Here is a 20,702-nt window from a genome sequence, read left to right on the forward strand (position 1 = left end):
ATCTTCTCTACATTCTCACATTTATCTCTGTATTATCTGCAGTAAAATGTTACATGGGGCTTATTTACACTTCTGACTCAAAAGGAAACGCCAATAATATTTCTCAGCTGGTTTGCCTTTTGTATCCAACTGTCAGAAAAGTGACCTTTGCTTTATCATCATCAGCCGTCCACTATCCCCAGTGCAATTAATATCAATAGTGTGCCTTGTGTAATTGTTCTGACTCTTCAGAGAGAATTCATGTCCCATAGAGCTTACAGTCTAATATCTGAAGAACAGGAGGATAATGCCCCAAGCTGACAGCCTGCTCTGGTGTTCTCTATAGGAATCTATTGGGTATGTGGACGACTCTTTCCATCCCTTTCAGCACAAAGCCTGAAGCAGATTATGAACTTAACTAGAAGCTCGTAGCTTTGATGAGTTGTGCCCTTAAGGGTATCCACAGGTAGTGTGTGCAAGTACTAAAGGCAACAGTCCTAGTTCTCAGCCTTGGAAACCATGTTTACAAGAATCCCTTTGGGTCGGAATGGTTAGAAGGAATTTATTTTCTCAGAATGTGTAAATGGACTAAATTATTAAAGCAAAGCACACATCATACGCAATGGACTTCAAAGGTTTTGGAACAGTAACAAGCACGAATCAGGCTTCTCTGCGAGAACAACACAAGATTGAAGTTTTTGCTCTGCATCCCACCACTAATCAGCTTTATAATCAGGTCTCTCTCCAAAGATCAGTTAAAGATGTGTCTGCTGTAACCTTAAGGGGTTGTGTTGGGGTAGGGCTGATTTTGTCTGTAGTACATGCTACATACTTGCAAGACAATACATCTGGAATCAGGAGAATTTGGTGGAGAATGCGGATTATTTGCAATCAAAGTCCTATAGTCCTTAATGACATACTTTTAGTGAAACTCATATGTTCCCTTGTGTGATGACTATGGGGTTATCAGAATCCGAAAATTTCTCAGAATTTTCTGAAAACTACTCTGCACGGATTTTTCACCTTATTTATCTTGTTTGGGGAAAAAACTAAATAAAATCGTGAAAAAAGACGAAAACTACAACTTTTTTGGATTTGACGGCGGAACACCTAGGGCAAATCAGAATATCTTCAGGACATCTGCCATTGACTTCTACATGAACTCGGCAGGTCTGAGTCGGAGTACTTTTTTAATCGCACTTTTAACACCCTCAAGGTTAAATAAATCACAAAAAAACCGAGGTCTTTTTTCCCACGGATATTAATAACTAACCCCCCTTATTGTTTTTTATTATAAATTTCTGAAAAACCTCTGCTACACTCATTATGAACTACCATCTTGGAATTTTATCATAAATTCTTAAGGTTATTTGGTGATGATGTAACATCAATACTGTGAGCAGGTACATACTACAACTGTAGAACAGTGGAACTACAGTAAGATGCCCACCATACCCATCAATCTAAGGGTTTAACTCCACAGGGGATTCTGGAAGATGGTGTTGGATTCAACATCACTAACCTGATCAATTACTGTTTTTGGTAAAAATTTTATTTCTAAATGGCAAATAATTTACTAAAAGTTACTAATTTACTGAAATAATAGCAGCGTTCAAAATAATAATAGCTTGTTCTAAATAATAGCAGTGTGGGGTTCAATTAGTGAGTTCATTCATTCTGTGACAGAACAGGAGTCAATTCCGGCCCTTATAAAAGGAAGGAGCAAATGTTGTGCTGCTGGTTATAGTGAATTTCTCTCTGAATTTCTCTTCTGAAAAAGTCAAATGGCTCGTTCCAGACATTGTTCAGAAGAACAGACGACTTTGATTAAAAAGTTGATTGGAGAGGGGAAAACATATAAAGAAATGCAGAAAATGAGAGACTGCTCAGCTGAAATGATCTCAAATGCTTTAAAATGGCACCAAAACCTGAAAGATGTGGACAGAAAACAATTGGAATGGATAAAAGAATAGCCAAAATGGCAAAGACTCAGCCAATGATCAGCTCCAGGAAGATGAAAGAAGGAGTAAAGTTACCTGTGATACTGTTCGAAGACGCCTATGTGAAGCCAAGCTATATGCAAGAAGCCCATTGTTGAAAAAAAAATTGCTGAAGAGCTTACAATCTGCCAAAGAACACATTGGCCTAAAGAGAAATGGTGCAAGATTTTGGGGACTGATGAAAGCAACATTGTTCTTTTTGGGTCTAGGGGTCACAGACAGTTTGTCAGACGAGCCCCAAACACTGAATTAAAGTCACAGTACAGTGAAGCCGGGGGCACAAGGATCATGATATGGGGATGTTTCTCATACCGTGGTGTTGGGCCTATTTATCACATACCAGGGATCATGGATCAGTTTCAATACATCAAATACTTGAAGAGCTCATGTTGCCTTATGCCCAAGAGGAAATGCCCTTGAAATGGGTTTCAACAAGACAACGAGCCCAAACACACCAGTAAATGAGCAACATCTTGGTTCTACACCAACAAGACTGACGTTATGAAGAGGCCCCATGCCCAGACCTTCATCCAATAGAAAACTTGTGGGGTGACATGAAAAATGGTGTTTGTGAGGCAAAAGCAAGAAATGCAGAAGAATTGTGGAACAGGTTGTTGGAAGTTGGTGGAGTCCATATAACCCAGATGTACAGCAAAGAAACACTGATTATACAACTCAATATTCGTTCAGTCATTCAAAGTAAACAAAATCTGTAAACATATTTCAGTTTATACAGTGACTGAGATTATAAAGAAGAACGCAGGGACTGATATTTTTTTGGAGCAGCCAAATATTCCCTTTTCTTCACTTTTTGTAAAGGAATAACACACATTTGATATATTTTTCTTCCTGTTTTGTTTTGGAATAGAATGTGCAGAGTTCCCAGTGTATTTATGTGTATGGAAATAAAAGCGAATATAAGAATTTTGACAAGAGCCGAAAGTCGACCCCTCCAACCGTGCCGTTTTGCTTCAATCTCCTCTTAGTTGTTTTGTGTATCCATGTCGGAGTTCTGATTTTAAATAAAGTTGCATGAATCAAATTTTGAAAAATATAAACCACACTTCCATATGCTAAATAATGTCTTTTTCAAGATCATTTAAATATACAACTGATAAAATCACATGACATTTATGTCCAATCAGAGAGCAATGTAATACCATTTCACAAACAATTTTCAGAACCCTTACATGTCCCTCCTTCCGACCCCTCTGGGGAATGCTCGAGTACAAATGTGTTTGATTTGGTTCGGCCGAATCCTGCTGAAAAAGTCAGAATCCTGGTCGAATCACAAACTGAAAAAAAAAGAAGTCATGGCTTGTATACAAAAAGGCATTAAAGGGGTGGTTCACCTTTAAGCTACCTTTTCGTATCTTATTGAATGGCCACTTCTAACAACTTTTCAATTAGTCCTCTTTTTTTTATAATTTTTTGTTTGCCTTTTTCAGCTTTCAAAGGGATGGGGACCCCATCTAAAAAGCAAATGCAGCATAATGCTACTCATTTATTATTATTGTTACTGTTTATTACTCATCTTTGTTTATTACTCATCAAGAATTGAACTATGAGGAAAAACTGTTAAATCTTGGGGTTGTTCAAGGGGACACGATTACTCTTTACAAGTACATTATAGGAAGATTGTGTTTTTCTTTTTTCAACCCAAATTAACTACAGATATGGGACCTGTTATCCAGAAACACATTATCCAAAAAGATCTGACTTACAGAAAGGCCATCTCCCATACACTCCATTTTATCCAAATTGTAAAAAATGATTTCCTTTTTCTGTATAATAATAATAAAACAGTAGCTTGTACTTTATCCCAACTAAGATATAATTAATCCTTATTGGAAGCAAAACCTGATTTTCTAGTTAACTTAAGGCAGGGTTGCCCGAAAGGAAGGTCGAGATCTACCAGTAGACCTTTAGCTGGTGATCAGTAGATCTCAAGACACTGTCAACAAACAGCTTGTTTAAATCACCCTCCTGTTTCATGCTTTTCATTCAGATATTTATTACATTAAAGGGATACCGTCGTGGGAAAAAAAATTCAAAATAAATCAGTTAATAGTGCTGCTCCAGTAGAATTCTGCGCTGAAATCTATTTCTCAAAAGAGCAAACAGATTTTTTTATATTCAATTTTGAAATCTGACATGGGGCTAGACATATTGTCAATTTCCCAGCTGCCCCCAGTCATGTGGCTTGTGCTCTGATAAACTTCAAGTTGGAGTGATATCACCCCCCTCCCTCCCCCCCCCCCCAGCAGCCAAACAAAAGAACAATGGGAAGGTAACCAGATAACAGCTCCCTAAAACAAGATAACAGCTGCCTGGTAGATCTAAGAACAACACTCAATAGTGAAACCCATGTCCCACTGAGACACATTCAGTTACATTGAGTAGGAGAAACAACAGCCTGCCAGAAAGCATTTCTCTCCTAAAGTGCAGGCACAAGTCACATGACTGGGGCAGTTGGGAAACTGTCAATATGTCTAGCCCCATGTCAGATTTCAAAATTGAATATAAAAAAATCTGTTTGCTCTTTTGAGAAATGGATTTCAGTGCAGAATTCTGCTGGAGCAGCACTATTAACTGATGCGTTTTGAAAAAAAAAACATGTTTTCCGATGACAGTATCCCTTTAAGGTTACATAAGAAATAGTTATTTGTTAAATATAGCAATTTACATTTTCTCATAAATCAATATTTAAGTAATATTCTCCATGGAACAGAATGATAACTATGATTTTATGGATGTAGATCATATTGGCACAACATCACTATAAGTATTAGTAAAGTATGGGCCCTCCTGACTTAAGGTATGAAGATCCAAATTACGAAAAGATCTGTTACCCAGAAAGCCCCAGGTCCAAAGCATTCTGGTAAGAGGTTCCGTACCTGTATGTAAGTCAGTGTAATGAACAGGAGGGTTAAGGGTACCCAGTCACCCTATCAAATAAATCCTCTACAATCCCTAATCAAGCACAATACATATATAAGTGTGGCTTCATTCTTGTGGAATGCACAAAGGTTTATTTAAATAACAATGGGCAAAATCTTCTGAGCTGAAGCCTAGTTGGGCTTGGGCCAGTGCAACACATTTCTGATGCGTTGGGATCCAAGAGCCGCCAGCTGATTCCTCCTCCAGCTGTCGGTTTTTATTTGCACAGTGGTCATGTTGGGCGCCAGTAAATGAGAGAAGAAGGTGAGTTGTGTAGGGACCAGGTTGGGTCTGGGCAGTTTAGAGACGGACCCAACACTTTACTAACCTAGTTTTATTTGCTATAATTAAGGCAGATATTCAATGGCCGCATAGGAAAGAAAGTAAGGACAGACATCAAATATGGCTGCTGCAGGGGTATACGGATATTTTCGGATCTTGGGCATAGTCACATTTTAACAAATACATTAGTGTAATCGGCACAAGAATAAATAAAAACAGAACAGTATCAGGATCCAAAATAAATGGAAGTCTTTATTTGGGAAGGTTGTACAGTCATATTAACAGGTCCATCCAAGATTTGAGACTAGGAAGAAACAAGGTACCGGCCATTTTGGGTGTGTCCAATACACTGCGGAGTGGGAACGGGAGGTGACGGACGTCATTTAGAGAATACGCATAAGTTGGACGTGCTCTGTGCAAAAGGCGTCATCTCCTTCCACACTTACAGCATCTTTCTCTTTTCAAATTCCTGTAAAAGAAAAAAAAAATAGTAATATTCACTGACATCACAAAAGCTTTCTGTTGCTTTTACCTTAACACACGGGGCTTTTCATAGAGATAGCAGAGAACATGAATGGAATAAAGGCTACAGAATGCAGAAAACATTTGGGAAAGTAAAAAGAACTCACAGCAGTGTTGGGCAATGCCCACCGGGCACCCAAGGTGATGCACACCCCCATCAGACTGTGCACCCATGCCCCCCAACACAGTGTGAGCACCTATGTGCAGAGTGAAGGAGGGGAGGGAGGCAGGAGAGAGCGCCGAAGAGGACAGAGACAGCAGAGAGCGCCAGAGGGGATGGAGGCAGGAGAGAGTGTCAGGAGGCCGGAGGGAAGGGAGACAGGAGAGAGCACTGGGAGGCAGGAGAGCATCAGAGGGGAGGGAGGCAGCAGAGGGTGCCAGAGGGGAGAGAGGCAGGAGAGACAGCCGGAGGGGAGGGAGGCAGGAGAGAGCGCCGGAGGCAGGAGAGAGTGCTGGAGAGGAGGGAAGCAGGAGAAAGCGCTGGAGGGGAGGGAGCCAGGAGAGAGCGCCGGGATAAAGGAGAGAGCGCCAGAGGGGAGGGAGGCACGAGAGAACACTACTTCCTGCTTTTAAGCTCTCTATCTCTGAGTTAGTCAGTGACTTTCGTGAGTACCCCACCATAAGATTTACCACACTGCATGAACTGGAGTAGTGGAATAAGTGGCACATAGATCAATAAAATCTAATTGAAAAGGGCACTTATTTTAAGAATATCCCAATTTCACTGAGTGATGCATCGATTCTATCTAAAAATACTGCACTATTTTGGAATTACTCCTTTTGTTTCCTTATTTGTTTAAAGCTTGTGCTAGTGAGCGCTGGTTCTTTTTACAACACTAACTGAATTCTGAGGGAGAACAGACAATTTTGTGGACCGGCAGAGGAATTGGACTACCGAAACCATTAATATCCTTTTTATTGTGTATTTTAATATCTGGTCAGTGAGTCTGCAATTGATCCTCAGCATTCAGCTCAGATTCAAAAGCAACAGATATGACCCATGTGACCCCCCCTCAAGTCTCTGATTACTGCCTGGTAACCAATCAGTGCAAACCAAGAGAGCTGAAAAGCAGGAAGTAGTGTTCTGGCTATTATGTTACACATCCAGTCACTCCAGCCTTTATACATTACATTTTTGCCTAACTAACTATATTAGATAAATGTTTTTTATTTTGCACAGCCTATCTATTTACCCAGTTTTTATTTTTGCACTCAATTGTTCCTTTAATACAGAAGACATCAATTTTGCACCTTATGAAAAGAAAACAAATGGCTTCTCAATTGACTTTTTTCCCCAGCAATGTTTTACATGAGCAGCAATAAGAGGTTCTCTGATGCCCCCTGGTGCCCGGCAGTATTATTACTCAAACAGCTCCAATCACTCACCAAATCATTTACAGCCATAAATATGTAGATTTGTCGAGTGGGTTTTATCTTGTACATTTAGTGTGCGGAGCTTGTAAAAGCAGTTACGGTTAAAGAAAACTTTTCAGTAGTTGTCGTTATTCATTTATGGCTGAAAGAAGAGCTGACAGACAATGTCGGGAATGGACAGCAAGAAGTGTTTGCGGGTTCTTCAGGGAATACGCTTAAAACAATTATGGCAGCCCTTTATAAAAGGCACCAGTTCCAGTGAAATGTAATTGTATTTATCAATATAGCGCAGGCATATTGCTTTACAGAGACTGTACCTCGTTGGAATCCCTGCCCCAGTGGGGAAGTTAAATTATTAGCACGTGGGGCCAAAAGCGACTAAATGAGAGCACACGTGCCCAGCCTGACTGATAAAAGATGGCAGAATACAGCAGGGCTGATAACAAAGCAAAATCAGCACTTCTGACTTATAGACAATCATTATTAGATTGTAAGCTCTGATGACTAGAGCACTCTTTTCCTCCTGTATTGGTCAGTACTAGTATGTTTGATGTATTACCTTTGTTTTGCAATATATTTATAGCGATGCAGAATATGTTGGCATTTCTAAGGATAAACAAGATCATTGGTTCCAGATATATAAATACAGGTAGCAGTAAATGTAGGGGTACCCATGGAATAAACACTCACCCCAAATCTCCCCCTAACTGGCCTTCAGACTGGGCCCCCTTAGTTCATAACAAGGTTACAGATATATAGAAACATTGGGGTAACAGTCACCCTGCTATAGTTCCAGGGATACCCAGGGTACAAATAAGCACTCACCCCAAATCTCCCCCTAACTGGCCTTCAGACTGGGCCCCCTTAGCTCATAACAAGGTTACAGATATATAGAAACATTGGGGTAACAGTCACCCTGCTATAGTTCCAGGGGTACCCAGGGTACAAATAAACACTCACCCCAAATCTCCCCCTAACTGGCCTTCAGACTGGGCCCCCTTAGCTCATAACAAGGTTACAGATATATAGAAACATTGGGGTGTCACCCTGCTATAGTTCCAGGGGTACCCAGGGTACAAATAAACACTCACCCCAAATCTCCCCCTAACTGGCCTTCAGACTGGGCCCCCTTAGCTCGTAACAAGGTTACAGATATATAGAAACATTGGGGTAACAGTCACCCTGCTATAGTTCCAGGGGTACCCAGGGTACAAATAAACACTTACCTCAAATCTCCCCCTAACTGGCCTTCAGGCTGGGCCCCTTAGCTCATAATAAGGTTACAGATATATAGAAACATTGGGGTAACAGTCACCCTGCTATAGATCTCACCCCAAATCTCCCCCTAACTGGCCTTCATGCTGGGTCCCTTTAGGTTATTTATATAGGGGTATCAGGAGAGCAAATACTTTTTTAGTGGATTTTGCATCTCCAGTAACCTGTTGGTCTGTATAAAAAATGGAATTGTTCTCATAAAGCTGCAGATCCCGGAGGCTGTATAGATTTAATGAGAATAAATCCCATAAACCAACAGGCATGATGGTGCATAAATATTAGGAATAAAGCGACATTAAAATACATAAGGGACATAAAGAAGGTTATACTTAGCTTGCAAAATCAATTCTCCGACCCATGAGACTGTCTGTGGCTAAACTACAAATCCCAGCATCCTCTGACATGCCCTTGTAGCTAAGCAACAGCAGATGTGTATAATAATACCCTTGCTCTCATACACTGTAGTGGTACAACTGTAACAACCTGCTATAGGAGAATGGAAGTAGCTGCTAAGTTGGCTAAATAAAGAAGCCAAAATAACAAACCTAATCATTATTGTCCCATAAAGACAGGGATAAAGAACTGGTGACGGAGAGCAGACGGACAATATTCCTGTATACTATAGGCATTTAATAGGAGGAGACAGTTTTCTGCATCAGATTCTCCAGCCAATAAATAAGTGCTCCTTAAAAGAAAACTATACCCCCCAAACAATGTGGGTGGGTCTCTATAAAAAGATATTGCATAAAACAGCTCATATGTAAAAACCCTGCTTCATGTAAATAAACCATTTTCATGATAATATACTTTTCTAGTAGTATGTGCCATTGGGTAATCATAAATAGAAAATTGCCATTTTAAAAAAGAAGGGCCGTCCCCTGGAATCCCAGGATTCACGGTGCACACAAACAAACCATACATGTTAGGTCACATGAGCCAATTAACAGACAGTGTTGTGTCTTTTGCTTCCAGAATAATTCCTGTTCCAGTTAGAGCTGCAGTATTTCTGGTCACGTGATCAGTTAGAGCTGCAGTATTTCTGGTCAGGTGATCTCTTCCTGTTACAGTTAGAGCTGCAGTATTTCTGGTCAGGTGATCTCTCCCTGTTACAGTTAGAGCTGCAGTATTTCTGGTCAGGTGATCTCTCCCTGTTACAGTTAGAGCTGCAGTATTTCTGGTGAGGTGATCTCTCCCTGTTACAGTTAGAGCTGCAGTATTTCTGGTCAGGTGATCTCTTCCTGTTACAGTTAGAGCTGCAGTATTTCTGGTCAGGTGATCTCTTCCTGTTACAGTTAGAGCTGCAGTATTTCTGGTCAGGTGATCTCTTCCTGTTACAGTTAGAGCTGCAGTATTTCTGGTCAGGTGATCTCTTCCTGTTCCAGTTAGAGCTGCAGTATTTCTGGTCAGGTGATCTCTTCCTGTTACAGTTAGAGCTGCAGTATTTCTGGTCAGGTGATCTCTTCCTGTTACAGTTAGAGCTGCAGTATTTCTGGTCAGGTGATCTCTCCCTGTTACAGTTAGAGCTGCAGTATTTCTGGTCAGGTGATCTCTCCCTGTTACAGTTAGAGCTGCAGTATTTCTGGTCAGGCAATCTCTTCCTGTTACAGTTAGAGCTGCAGTATTTCTGGTCAGGTGATCTTTGAGGCAACACACAGACCATCACAAAATGGGGGTTTAAGGCAAGAGATGTAAAAGGGCAATACTTACTTAAATATATATTCCAGTTTGGTAAGTTTCTTTAATATGACACTTAATTTGATATAAACTATCTGTTGCTTAAATATTTATTTTGGGGGTATCATTTTAATTTAAGTACCAAACGCTCTGAGCTCCAATAGACTTTGTGCTACGACCAGTAGTCTAATTGTGGAGGCTAGTATCTGGGTTATTTACCTTGTGCATGGTGCTGCCCAGCTGGGCAGGGGACATACTAACAACGACACCAGCTTTCTGCAAAGCTGCAATTTTCTCCTTAGCACCTCCTTTTCCCCCAGCAATAATGGCTCCAGCATGTCCCATTCTCCTGCCGGGGGGAGCAGTCAGACCAGCGATAAAGGACACTACAGGTTTGGCATTAGGACCCTGTCAAAAAGAAGAGAAAACAACTTAATTTCTGCAGAATAAAATTAAATGGAGGGGGGAGACCATAAAAATTCCCTGCAAGCAGACACAGCACATAAATGCAGCACAGAACTTGCCTTGGGCATGACAGAGTGTTTGGGTCATACAGTGAGTCTGCGGGGGAGACAGAAACACAGGGTGACTGGGAGATTTGTACAACCAACCCATTCACAGACCAATCAAAGTTTTGTTTGTTCCTTTTGTGGTCTCTTTTGTTATACAGGTCACAGAATTCATCAGAGACTTCCAATATCCTTATCATTTACAGTAGGGGGTACATTATCCCTTATAATACATGAGTGATACTCAGAGTTCCCTGTATAACTCAGCCTGCAGCCTTGTGTCTTTATATGGTCACAGAACAACCCCTCAGTGACTTCTAATATCCTTATCATTTACAGTAGGGGGTACATTATCCCTTATAATACATGAATGATACTCAAGAGTTCCCTGTATAACTCAGCCTGCAGCCTTGTGTCTTTATATGGTCACAGAACAACCCCTCAGTGACTTCTAATATCCTTATCATTTACAGTAGGGGGTACATTATCCCTTATAATACATGAATGATACTCAAGAGTTCCCTGTATAACTCAGCCTGCAGCCTTGTGCCTTTATATGGTCACATAACTCAGCCTACAGCCACCAATCAGCTGCTCCCATTATATTCACAAGCAGCCAATCACCCTACAAGTGACCAGTAAATACACCTGGACAACACAACAGAACACCTACCTTCATGCAGGAGTGAGCTTTGCTGTAAAGCCACGTCTCATTCACTTTACACCAGTATTACTTACAGGAGGTAAATGTAACATCTATACACTTACAGAATTGTTTACTCTTAGAAATTCAGCTGCATTCTCTTCAGCGCTGCCACCAATCTCCCCGATCAGTATAATGCCTTCCGTTTTAGGATCATTCAAGAAGACATCAAGGCAATCGATGAAATTGGTTCCGTTGAAGGGGTCACCGCCAATACCTTCAGGACAAATAAAGGGAATGTGTTTTACTTACACCATAAGTAAATGGGAAGCCTTAGAATAAACAGAATAGCGAAAATGAAAATTTAATAGAAGCTTCAGCATACTGAAATAAGAAACTTTGTAAATACAATCAATTAAATATCCTGCACTGTTTCTCTTCACTATTCCTATCTCAGCATCTGTTTCTCTTCATTCTGTCTTCATGCAGCAGTTGGATGTCAAATATTTATTGACAGTTAGATCCAATATATCTTAAAGGGGGCTCCTTTTGCCTAGAAGATGAATTAGACTTCACTCTATTACAATCACCAGACATCATGTCTCTCTACATGCAGAATTCATGCAGCGGTTGGGTGTCAGATGAATGATCCAATATATCTTATTGGGGGCTTACTTTCCTAGCAGATGTATTAGAGCTCACTCACATAACGGATTCCAGTAAAAACAAAATGTAACAAAATAACTGCCTTTTTGCAAAAATCCTGCACGTAGAGAGACATGATCTCTGGTGATTTTAATAGAGTGAGCTCTAATTGCTCTTCCAGGCAAAAGGAGCCCCCCTATAAGATATACTGGAGTTGATTTATTCTGCTTTCTCCATGTATTACTATATAAAAGCAGTCAGTTCCATAGAGACGGGACATGAAGCCCAGCTAATTTAATTGCAGTTCAAGACTGGCACAGCAGATAAACCAGTTTAAATAGCCTTAATAAGACAGTACAGGTATGGGACCTGTTATTCAGAAACCCATGATCCAGAAAGCCCATCTCCCATAGACTCCATTATAATCAAATAATCCAAATTTTATAAAACAATTGCCTTTTTCTGTGTAATAATAAAACAGTCGCTGTACTTGATCCCAACTAAGATATAATTAATCCTTATAGGAAGCAAAACCAGCCTATTGGGTTTATTTAATTTTTCATATAATTTTATAGTAGACTTAAGGAATGAAGATCCAAATTACAGAATGAGCCGTTCTCTGGAAAACCCCAGGTCCCTAGCATAACAGATTCCATAGCCGTATAATCATTTGGTTTCTGTGACAGACACAGTGGCAGCTGAACGTGTTACTATATTTAACTGTAGGAGAGCTCACAACTAAAATTAGATTCCCCTAACTGTACTTATATGTCAGACAAAATAAACTCCATTGAGCCAAGGAAAAGAATGAAAGAAAAAAAGGTGCGTTAATATGAATGGTTAACCAGGAATAATGGTCAGCAGTGCCTTTAGTGAGTGATCTGATTGGTCGAGCCTGTGTTGTGCAACATGGACCTGGTGCCCCATTTAATTCTGTGCTAATGACAAGTATTTCTGTATAAGGCCTGTACTTACTGTACTGCTCTGCTCCTTTATATCAACATTGCCAATAATATTAGTGAGGAAAGGCAGCATTATAACCTTTCTGCAGTTGACAGCCGAAGCTTAAAGGAGAACTAAACCCTAAAAATGAATGTGGCTAAAATGGCATATTTGATATAGTGAACTTATTGCAGGAGGCTAAAGTTTCAGCTTGTCAATAGCAGCAATGATCCAGGACTTCAAACTTGTCACAGGGGGTCACCATCTTGGAAAGTGTCTGTGACACTCACATGCTCAGTGGGCTCTGATTGGCTGTTGAGAAGCTAAGCTTAGGGCTCATCACTAATTATCCAGCAGAAAATGAGCTTCCCTGGCTGTAATATAAGCTGATGCTACAGGTTTGCTGAATATTAAATTCTGATGCTAATTGCTCTGGTTTCTGTGCTGCCATGTAGTAATTATATGTATTAATTACTAATCAGCCTTATATTGTGACATTTCTATTCTATGTGTACTGTATATTGTGAGTGGGTCCCTAAGCTCAGTAAGTGACAGCAGCACAGAGCATGTGCAGTGAATCAGCAGAAAAGAAGATGGGGAGCTACTGGGGCATCTTTGGAGACACAGATCTTTACTGCTCAAGGGCTGTGGTTGCCTTGGGCTGGCTATTATGTTACACATCCAGTCACTCCAGCCTTTATACATTTTTTGCCTAACTAACTATATTAGATTTTTTTTTATTTTGCACAGCCTATTTACCCAGTTTTTATTTTCACACCGAACTGTTCCTTTAAAGGGATTCTGTCATGATTTTTATGGTGTAGTTTTTATTTCTAAATGACACTGTTTACACTGCAAATAATTCACTCTACAATATAAAATTTCATTCCTGACCCAACAAGTGTATTTAGTTGTAATATTGGTGTGTAGGTGCATCTCAGGTCATTTTGTCTGGTCATGTGATTTCAGAAAGAGCCAGCACTTTAGGATGGAACTGCTTTCTGGCAGGCTGTTGTTTCTCCTACTCAATGTAACTGAATGTGTCTCAGTGGGACCTGGATTTTACTATTGAGTGCTGTTTTTAGATCTACCAGGCAGCTTTTATCTTGAGTTAGGGAGCTGTTATCTGGTTACCTTCCCATTGTTCCGTTGTTAGGCTGTTGGGGGGGGGGGGGAATTCGGGTGACTTTGGAAAATGAAGCAGTCCAAGTGCAGTCCCATTACATTCTAACCGGCGGGAAGGCAGTTAGGGGAGATTAGTCGATCCGAAGAAGAGTAGATTTGTCGCCGGTCGACTTATCTCCCCGAATCTGACCGTGTGTCTCTGCCCTGAGTGTCTGTGAGAAGCAACTGCAATGTCCCCGCACCATTTCTCCGATCACGCTTGACTGAGCTCAAGAATAAAGCACAAGAGACCTACCGACGCACAGCGACTGTCCCAATCCAACCTGCGTGGTCTGATGCACAGCTTCATAGGTCAGGGTTCCGGATCTGGACACAATCCCTACGAGAAAGGAAAAAATAAGAGGTATCATTTGATGTGCACTGTACATAACGGCATTGATAGTGGTTTATTAATGAATCAGGCATCGTTGGCCATGCATAAAGTGAATTAGCAGACACGGGGTGGCTAAAACCTTTACAGAATGTAAATTCTGCTACTTCTCCGCTGCCAGGGTCATCAGAAAGGGTTACGGGGCCAGAGACACCTACATTAGCCAAACAGACGAGCAGCACAGTTGTGTGGGATGTCATGTTTTATATGGCCGTGCTATATAATTTTGCTGGGGAGATCAATTCAGTGTGTAGTGCATTACAGTTAATTAAGAAATGGAAGGGAAAATGGTACAGGCCAGCATAAATGATTAGACTCGCATTCATAGCCTTGAAATAGTCTGCACAGCAACCACTGAATAGTGCTGTAATGGCTCCCCCTTGTGGTGCTACTGAGCAGTTGAAGATGGAAAATAATCCTGTTTTTTTTGACAGCACTCTCCTCCCTCGCACTGCGCCAAACACTTAATGTGACTGATTTCATAGGTAAAACTCATATTCTTTTAAACCAACAGCAAATGATCTGCTATATGTTTTAGCATCAATATCCCCTATAATGGGAGCGTTAGCGAGGATTGAATGGCAAGTTGCACAAGCTATAATCACAGCACTGTGTCATTTATGTGTATGGTAATACAAGTATGGGACCTGTTATACAGAATGCTCGGGACCTGGGGTATTCCGGATAGCAGAGCTTTCCATAATTTGGATCTTCATACCGTAAGCCTACTAGAAAATAATGTAAATATTATTAAACCCAATAGGCTGGTTTTGCTTCCAATAAGGATTAATTATATCTTAGTTGGGATCAAGTGCAAGCGACTGTTTTATTATTACACAGAAAATGGAAATCATTTTAAAAAAATTGTATTATTTGATTATAATGGAGTCAATGGGAGACAGCTTTTCAGTAATTCGGGGTTTTCAGGATAATCGGTTTCCGGATAACGGATCCCATACCTGTATATCCATAACGTAACAAGTGGGCAGGACTAAGCACAGGGAACGGAGGAACTCTAGGTGCAGACAGTAAAATATACATATATAAAATATATATAGTGATAAGCAGAGACAGGGACGTGCAAGCCCATAACAAGCTCCATCCTAAACATCACCCAACTCATGCTAATGTTAAACCTGATTTGAGCTACGACCTCTGTCAGAGATGACTGGGGATTAGATGAGCCCTCACTGAAGAAGCTGAAGTATGTATGCGCTGATATCATCAGTGAAATGGATCTCTGAAAAGTTCGGCCGATCACCAGAGTCTGGAGTGGTTTTTTTTTGGCCCAAACTGTGGGTTTCAGTCATTGCTGCAGTGTACCATTGATTCCCAAACTGTAGTCAAAGGGGGTTTTGGTAGCCATTGCTGTTTTATGTGATGTGGGGTCTAACTTCTCCTGTTGTTTATTCTGTGAGCTCTGCATCAACAGCATTGTTATGTGTTGTACCATGTCCCATTGATACTTATGTATACAGAATCAGAAATATTCTACCGGTAATTATATAAAACTCTTTTGTTCATGTTCCTCATTTACATCGAACATCCTTATAATACATGAGTGATACTCAGAGTTCCCTGTATAACTCAGCCTGCAGCCTTGTGTCTTTATATGGTCACAGAACAACCCCTCAGTGACTTCTAATATCCTTATCATTTACAGTAGGGGGTGCATTATACCTTATAATACATGAGTGATACTCAGAGTTCCCTGTATAACTCAGCCTGCAGCCTTGTGTCTTTATATGGTCACAGAACAACCCCTCAGTGACTTCTAATATCCTTATCATTTACAGTAGGGGGTACATTATCCCTTATAATACATGAGTGATACTCAGTTCCCTGTATAACTCAGCCTGCAGCCTTGTGCCTTTATATGGTCACAGAACAACCCCTCAGTGACTTCTAATATCCTTATCATTTACAGTAGGGGGTACATTATCCCTTATAATACAAGCAATACTCAGAATTCCCTGACCTGTATAAGTCAGCATGTAACAGTGTCACAACTCAGTCTGCAGCCCTGTGCTATAATATGGACATGAACCCATTGGAGAACAGAAGTACAATAGAAATACAGTCAAACCACAATTTTTCATCATTTTAGGGTTTCCTAGATCTTCCTTTTTTTTTTTTGCATGTACTAATGCATTTACCGTATATACTCGAGTATAAGCCGAGTTTTTCAGCACCCAAAATGTGCTGAAAAAGTCTGCCTCGGCTTATACTCGAGTCAGTACCAGACCAGACCCTGCAGACAAGCGAGCGATAAAGCCAATGCGCACCAGAGATATCCGCGGGCAGGTTCGGGTTCACTATTGGGGTCCGTGGCAGGTACTAAAATAGTGAATAGGACAATGTCTATGCAGTTTCCCTGCAGAACAACACACAGTACCTGGGATTGTGTTACGGCTGCTCCTGCAGGCAGCGCTCACAGACCAGCGCCTCTTCTCTCGCCACTGTCCGCAAACATGTCCGCCACAACTGCGACGTTCTCCGCCAGATCCTCCCGGACTCCGTATTAATCTTGCACAAGTTACCGGTACAAGTTACTCCCCGTCCGCTCTCGCTCAGCCTCTGCAACTCTCACGAGACTTTCAGTGGGCAAGATGGCAGTGGCCAGTAGAGAGTGCGGTACGGGTTACCACGGTAACATTGCAGTTTAGTAATAGAAGCTAGCCAGCTAACCCCTTCCCTGCTAAGGTTGAGTGTGACTGCTCTGAAACAGGGTACGATGGAGACAGCAGTTCTTCTGAAGAAGGTATTTTGCCATACATTTATCACATACATTCTAAACAGTTTTATTATCACCATCCTATTGTTATATGGTACCTGAGAGCACTGGAACTGCCAGGCTGCTTTGAACCTCAAGTGATATTAGGTGATGCTTGACAGAGAGCTTTGCCACTTGGGTGATCCTGGCCCATTTGCTTGCTGCTGCCCCCCCCCCTCATCTTTTTGCCTCTGGAGGAGGTTGTGGGTTCCACGATGCTAGCCCAGAGAGGCACAATTGTGCTCTCTGAGCTAGAAGAGCCACATTTAGGGAAACTTAGCTGCTGCATTTCTCACCCTAGGCTTATACGCGAGTCAATAAGTTTTCCCAGTTTTTGTAGGTAAAATTAGGTACCTCGGCTTATACTCAGGTCGGCTTATACACGAGTATATACGGTAAATAAGAACACTTCCCAGATTTCAAGAATGTTTTCCAACATGTTACATCATAATTTTGCCAAAAAAGTTTATGCACCACTATCGTAGGTTTTCCTGAATTTTATTTATTAATTTATTTTTTTAACAGTCCTCTGGAAAGTGTAAAACTGGGGTTGGACTGTAAATAAATGTATTCACCTTTTTTTTGCAAAGTAACAAAAAGAGAAAAATGTCACAGAATTTCTATAGGTTTATAAAAGCAGCTGATCATTTTGCATTTCGAGCACGTGATTTACAAGAGAAGAAAATGAAAACAGGATCAACTGAGCTATTTTCTATTGAATTTGCAGCAAAAAGTCAAAATGCTTTATAGCTCCCTCTTTAATTTTTCTTTTACTTAAACCCTGCACAAACTGTATTCTGCCTTTCACACTTTAGTAAAGGCTTTTTATTCAGCTCCAAAATGGAAGGAAGCACACAGACTAGGCCATTAAGCTGGCCCTTTATGAGCACACAAAAAAAAATTCTCTACAAAATGTAATTGCATTCCTATTTGATTTTTCAATTTTCAGTTTATGGGCACTTTCCTTGGCGAAGGAGATGTGCAGAATACTAATGTTTTGCCTCTTCTGGAAGCTTTTATTCAAATTCAGGCAAGGTTTGGATGGGGTGGGAAATCACAAACCAACTAGTCTGAAAGCCAATTATCTTCTGAGAAGTACAGAAATGTCAATGTCTCTCTGAAGTGAGTGAATGGTTTCTCACCTTGGCATTTCTAATGAGCAAAGTGCACAAAAGGGGCACAGCCTTACTTAAAATATATACACAAATTACTATAAAAAGTCAAAATAACGGTTGAAAAAAAAACCCCCAAAAAAAACAGGTTTCCACAATTTCTTGCATCACTACAGAACTTTGTTATCCAGTCCCTGGGAAGGTCATGGTCCTGCTGAAAGACCTCATGATTTTCAACAGATATGCAGCTGACATTGAGTTCAAAATTCCACTTCAACATGCCTGGTTAATCTCCTGAGATCCAATGTAGTGCCTAGTCTCAAGTTGTCCAGTTTTAGCAGCAAGAAAGCCTCTTAAAACGTCAGTGAACCACCTCCATGTTTGACTGTAGCAGTTTTTAGTGACGCCTAGAAGACCCTATATGCTTCCGTAACGAGTGAGGTTTGGGGTGGGAGCAGAGCTGGACAGCCACTAAAAACTTCCAGGCAATGCAATCAGAAAAAAACATCCTGCAGAGAACACTGTTGTGGTTCTTTTTCTTTGAAGGCTTCATTTCTTCGTAACCAGAAGTCTTCCTGGGTTTTTTGGTGACAGCTGGTAGAGTTGAAACTGTATCTAAAGGGCAACTTGAATCTGTCCAGCAGTTGATTGAGGTTCTTTCAACAAAATATGCAGTGCATTGTCTGATCACTCTTTCTCATGTCCTCGTCCAGCAAGACTGGCTAGAGCACCTTGAGCGTGGTGCATATGGTTGCCAGGGGAACCTTAACATTTCTGGAGCTGGACTAGTATCCTTGAGTTTGCCTATGCTTTGTTACTATCTCACCTTCTCTACTTTTCTTTCACTGTTCAGCGTGTGGCAGACATACAATCTGATCTGATTGTATGTGTGCTTCTTCGAATGCTGGCACCAGCAGATCATCACAGGTGCGAGTACATACCTATCACTGGCAGGTGCTTGCTTCACTCCATAAATCAGCAAAGCAGCACTTACCCATGAAACCACACGGCTATAACTCATGAACTCAACATTTAGGGGCAGATTTATAAAAAAAAAAAAATCGAATTTGATTTTTCCACAATTCAAATTTTTTTGCACCCAAACTGACACATTCAAGGGAAAATTTTTGAAAACTCTAATCTCTGGTATTTATTGAGCAAAAAAAACTGGGATATTTGAATGTAAAAATTTGCCATCTGGAGAGATTATGTAGAGGTCAGTGGGAGTTGTCAAATGGCAAAGCTCAAGTTTTTTGGTTGATTTGAGGGTTTTTATCCGAAAACTCCATCAACTCGAGTTTTCGGGACATAAACCTGATCAATTCAAGAGATTCTAGTTTTTTCGGGACATGAACTTGATGATTTGAGTTTTTTTTCCCTGTCCTTTTTCTTTCAAGTTTTGACATTCAGATTTTTTCATTAAAGGGGTGGTTCACCTTCAAGTTAACTTTTAGTATGTTATAGAATGGCCAATTCTAAGCAGCTTTTCGATTGGTCTTCATTATCTATTTTTGATAGATTTTGAATTATTTGCCTTCTACTGATTCTTTCCAGCTTTCAAATGGGGGTCACCGACCCCATCTAAAACCAAAGGCTGTGTAAGGCTACACATGTATTGCTATTGCTACTTTTTATTCAGGCCTCTCCTATTAATATTCCAGTCTCTTATTGGTTGCTAAAATTATTCGGATAATTTGGACCCTAGCAACCAACCAGATATCACTATCTACATCATACTAAAAGTTAATTTAAAGGTGAACAACCCCTTTAACATACAAACATTTGAAAGTCTAGTTTATTCGAGGTAGAAGAAGCCTCACACAACTCACATATTGATAAATATGCCCCTTAATGACGATTTAGAAAATCTTCATCACGAAGGTCTTTAATAATATTTTTTTTAAAATATATTTTAAACACCAGTTTATTATTAATACACTCCCTGCACTTTGCTTACTCAGGCTGGAGTACTCTTTCATAATCACCCACCTGAAAGGTGATGTTGCTTAAGAGTTTTTAGAGATTTTTACTAAATACATTTAAACTATACAACCTAAGGCCCTACAGCTGTTAAATTATACATTTAACGTGTTCTTTAAAATGATATTTGGGGTGAGCAGCACTTCCCGCAGACTGTGCTATTTACACATTCTGCATCGATCTTGTGGCAGACAGAGAATGAAGGAGCTGCAATTTAAGTCTCATAAAGCTGCTGTATATGTTAAATTGATTCAAAATACAAAACCAGTCTTGTTGCCCTTTAGCTTTCTTAGTTGCTGGTTCATTTTTTTAAATACTTTAGTTTTTTCACAAAGTCCCTCAATTTTCCTTTCTAAGCAAATATATCCAGTCTAGGGGGCACTAAACATAGTTTATGAATTGAAATTCCCCTTTAAACAGGTAGCATATAAACATAAGGATTATTTAATGCTTGAAGCATTCCTTCTCTGTATGTTATCATTTATACATATGGATGG

At 40.4% G+C, this 20,702-nt stretch overlaps 1 protein-coding gene across 1 annotated transcript in view; it reads right to left on the bottom strand.

Moving 5' to 3' along the window:
* Positions 1–5,427: 5,427 nt before the first annotated feature.
* The window catches only part of suclg1.S (succinate-CoA ligase, alpha subunit S homeolog), a 28,296-nt gene continuing 13,021 nt past the window's right edge, over positions 5,428–20,702 (bottom strand). The window contains exons 6-9 of the mRNA XM_018242987.2: positions 14,206–14,289; positions 11,324–11,475; positions 10,266–10,454; positions 5,428–5,670 (exon numbers count right to left, since the gene is read on the bottom strand). Coding sequence (XP_018098476.1) covers positions 5,644–5,670; positions 10,266–10,454; positions 11,324–11,475; positions 14,206–14,289 — 452 coding nt within the window. The 3' untranslated portion in view covers positions 5,428–5,643. The remainder of the gene's footprint in view (positions 5,671–10,265; positions 10,455–11,323; positions 11,476–14,205; positions 14,290–20,702) is intronic.

The sequence above is a fragment of the Xenopus laevis genome, chromosome 1S (assembly GCF_017654675.1).
Source record: "Xenopus laevis strain J_2021 chromosome 1S, Xenopus_laevis_v10.1, whole genome shotgun sequence".
In the NCBI taxonomy this organism is placed as follows: domain Eukaryota; kingdom Metazoa; phylum Chordata; class Amphibia; order Anura; family Pipidae; genus Xenopus; species Xenopus laevis.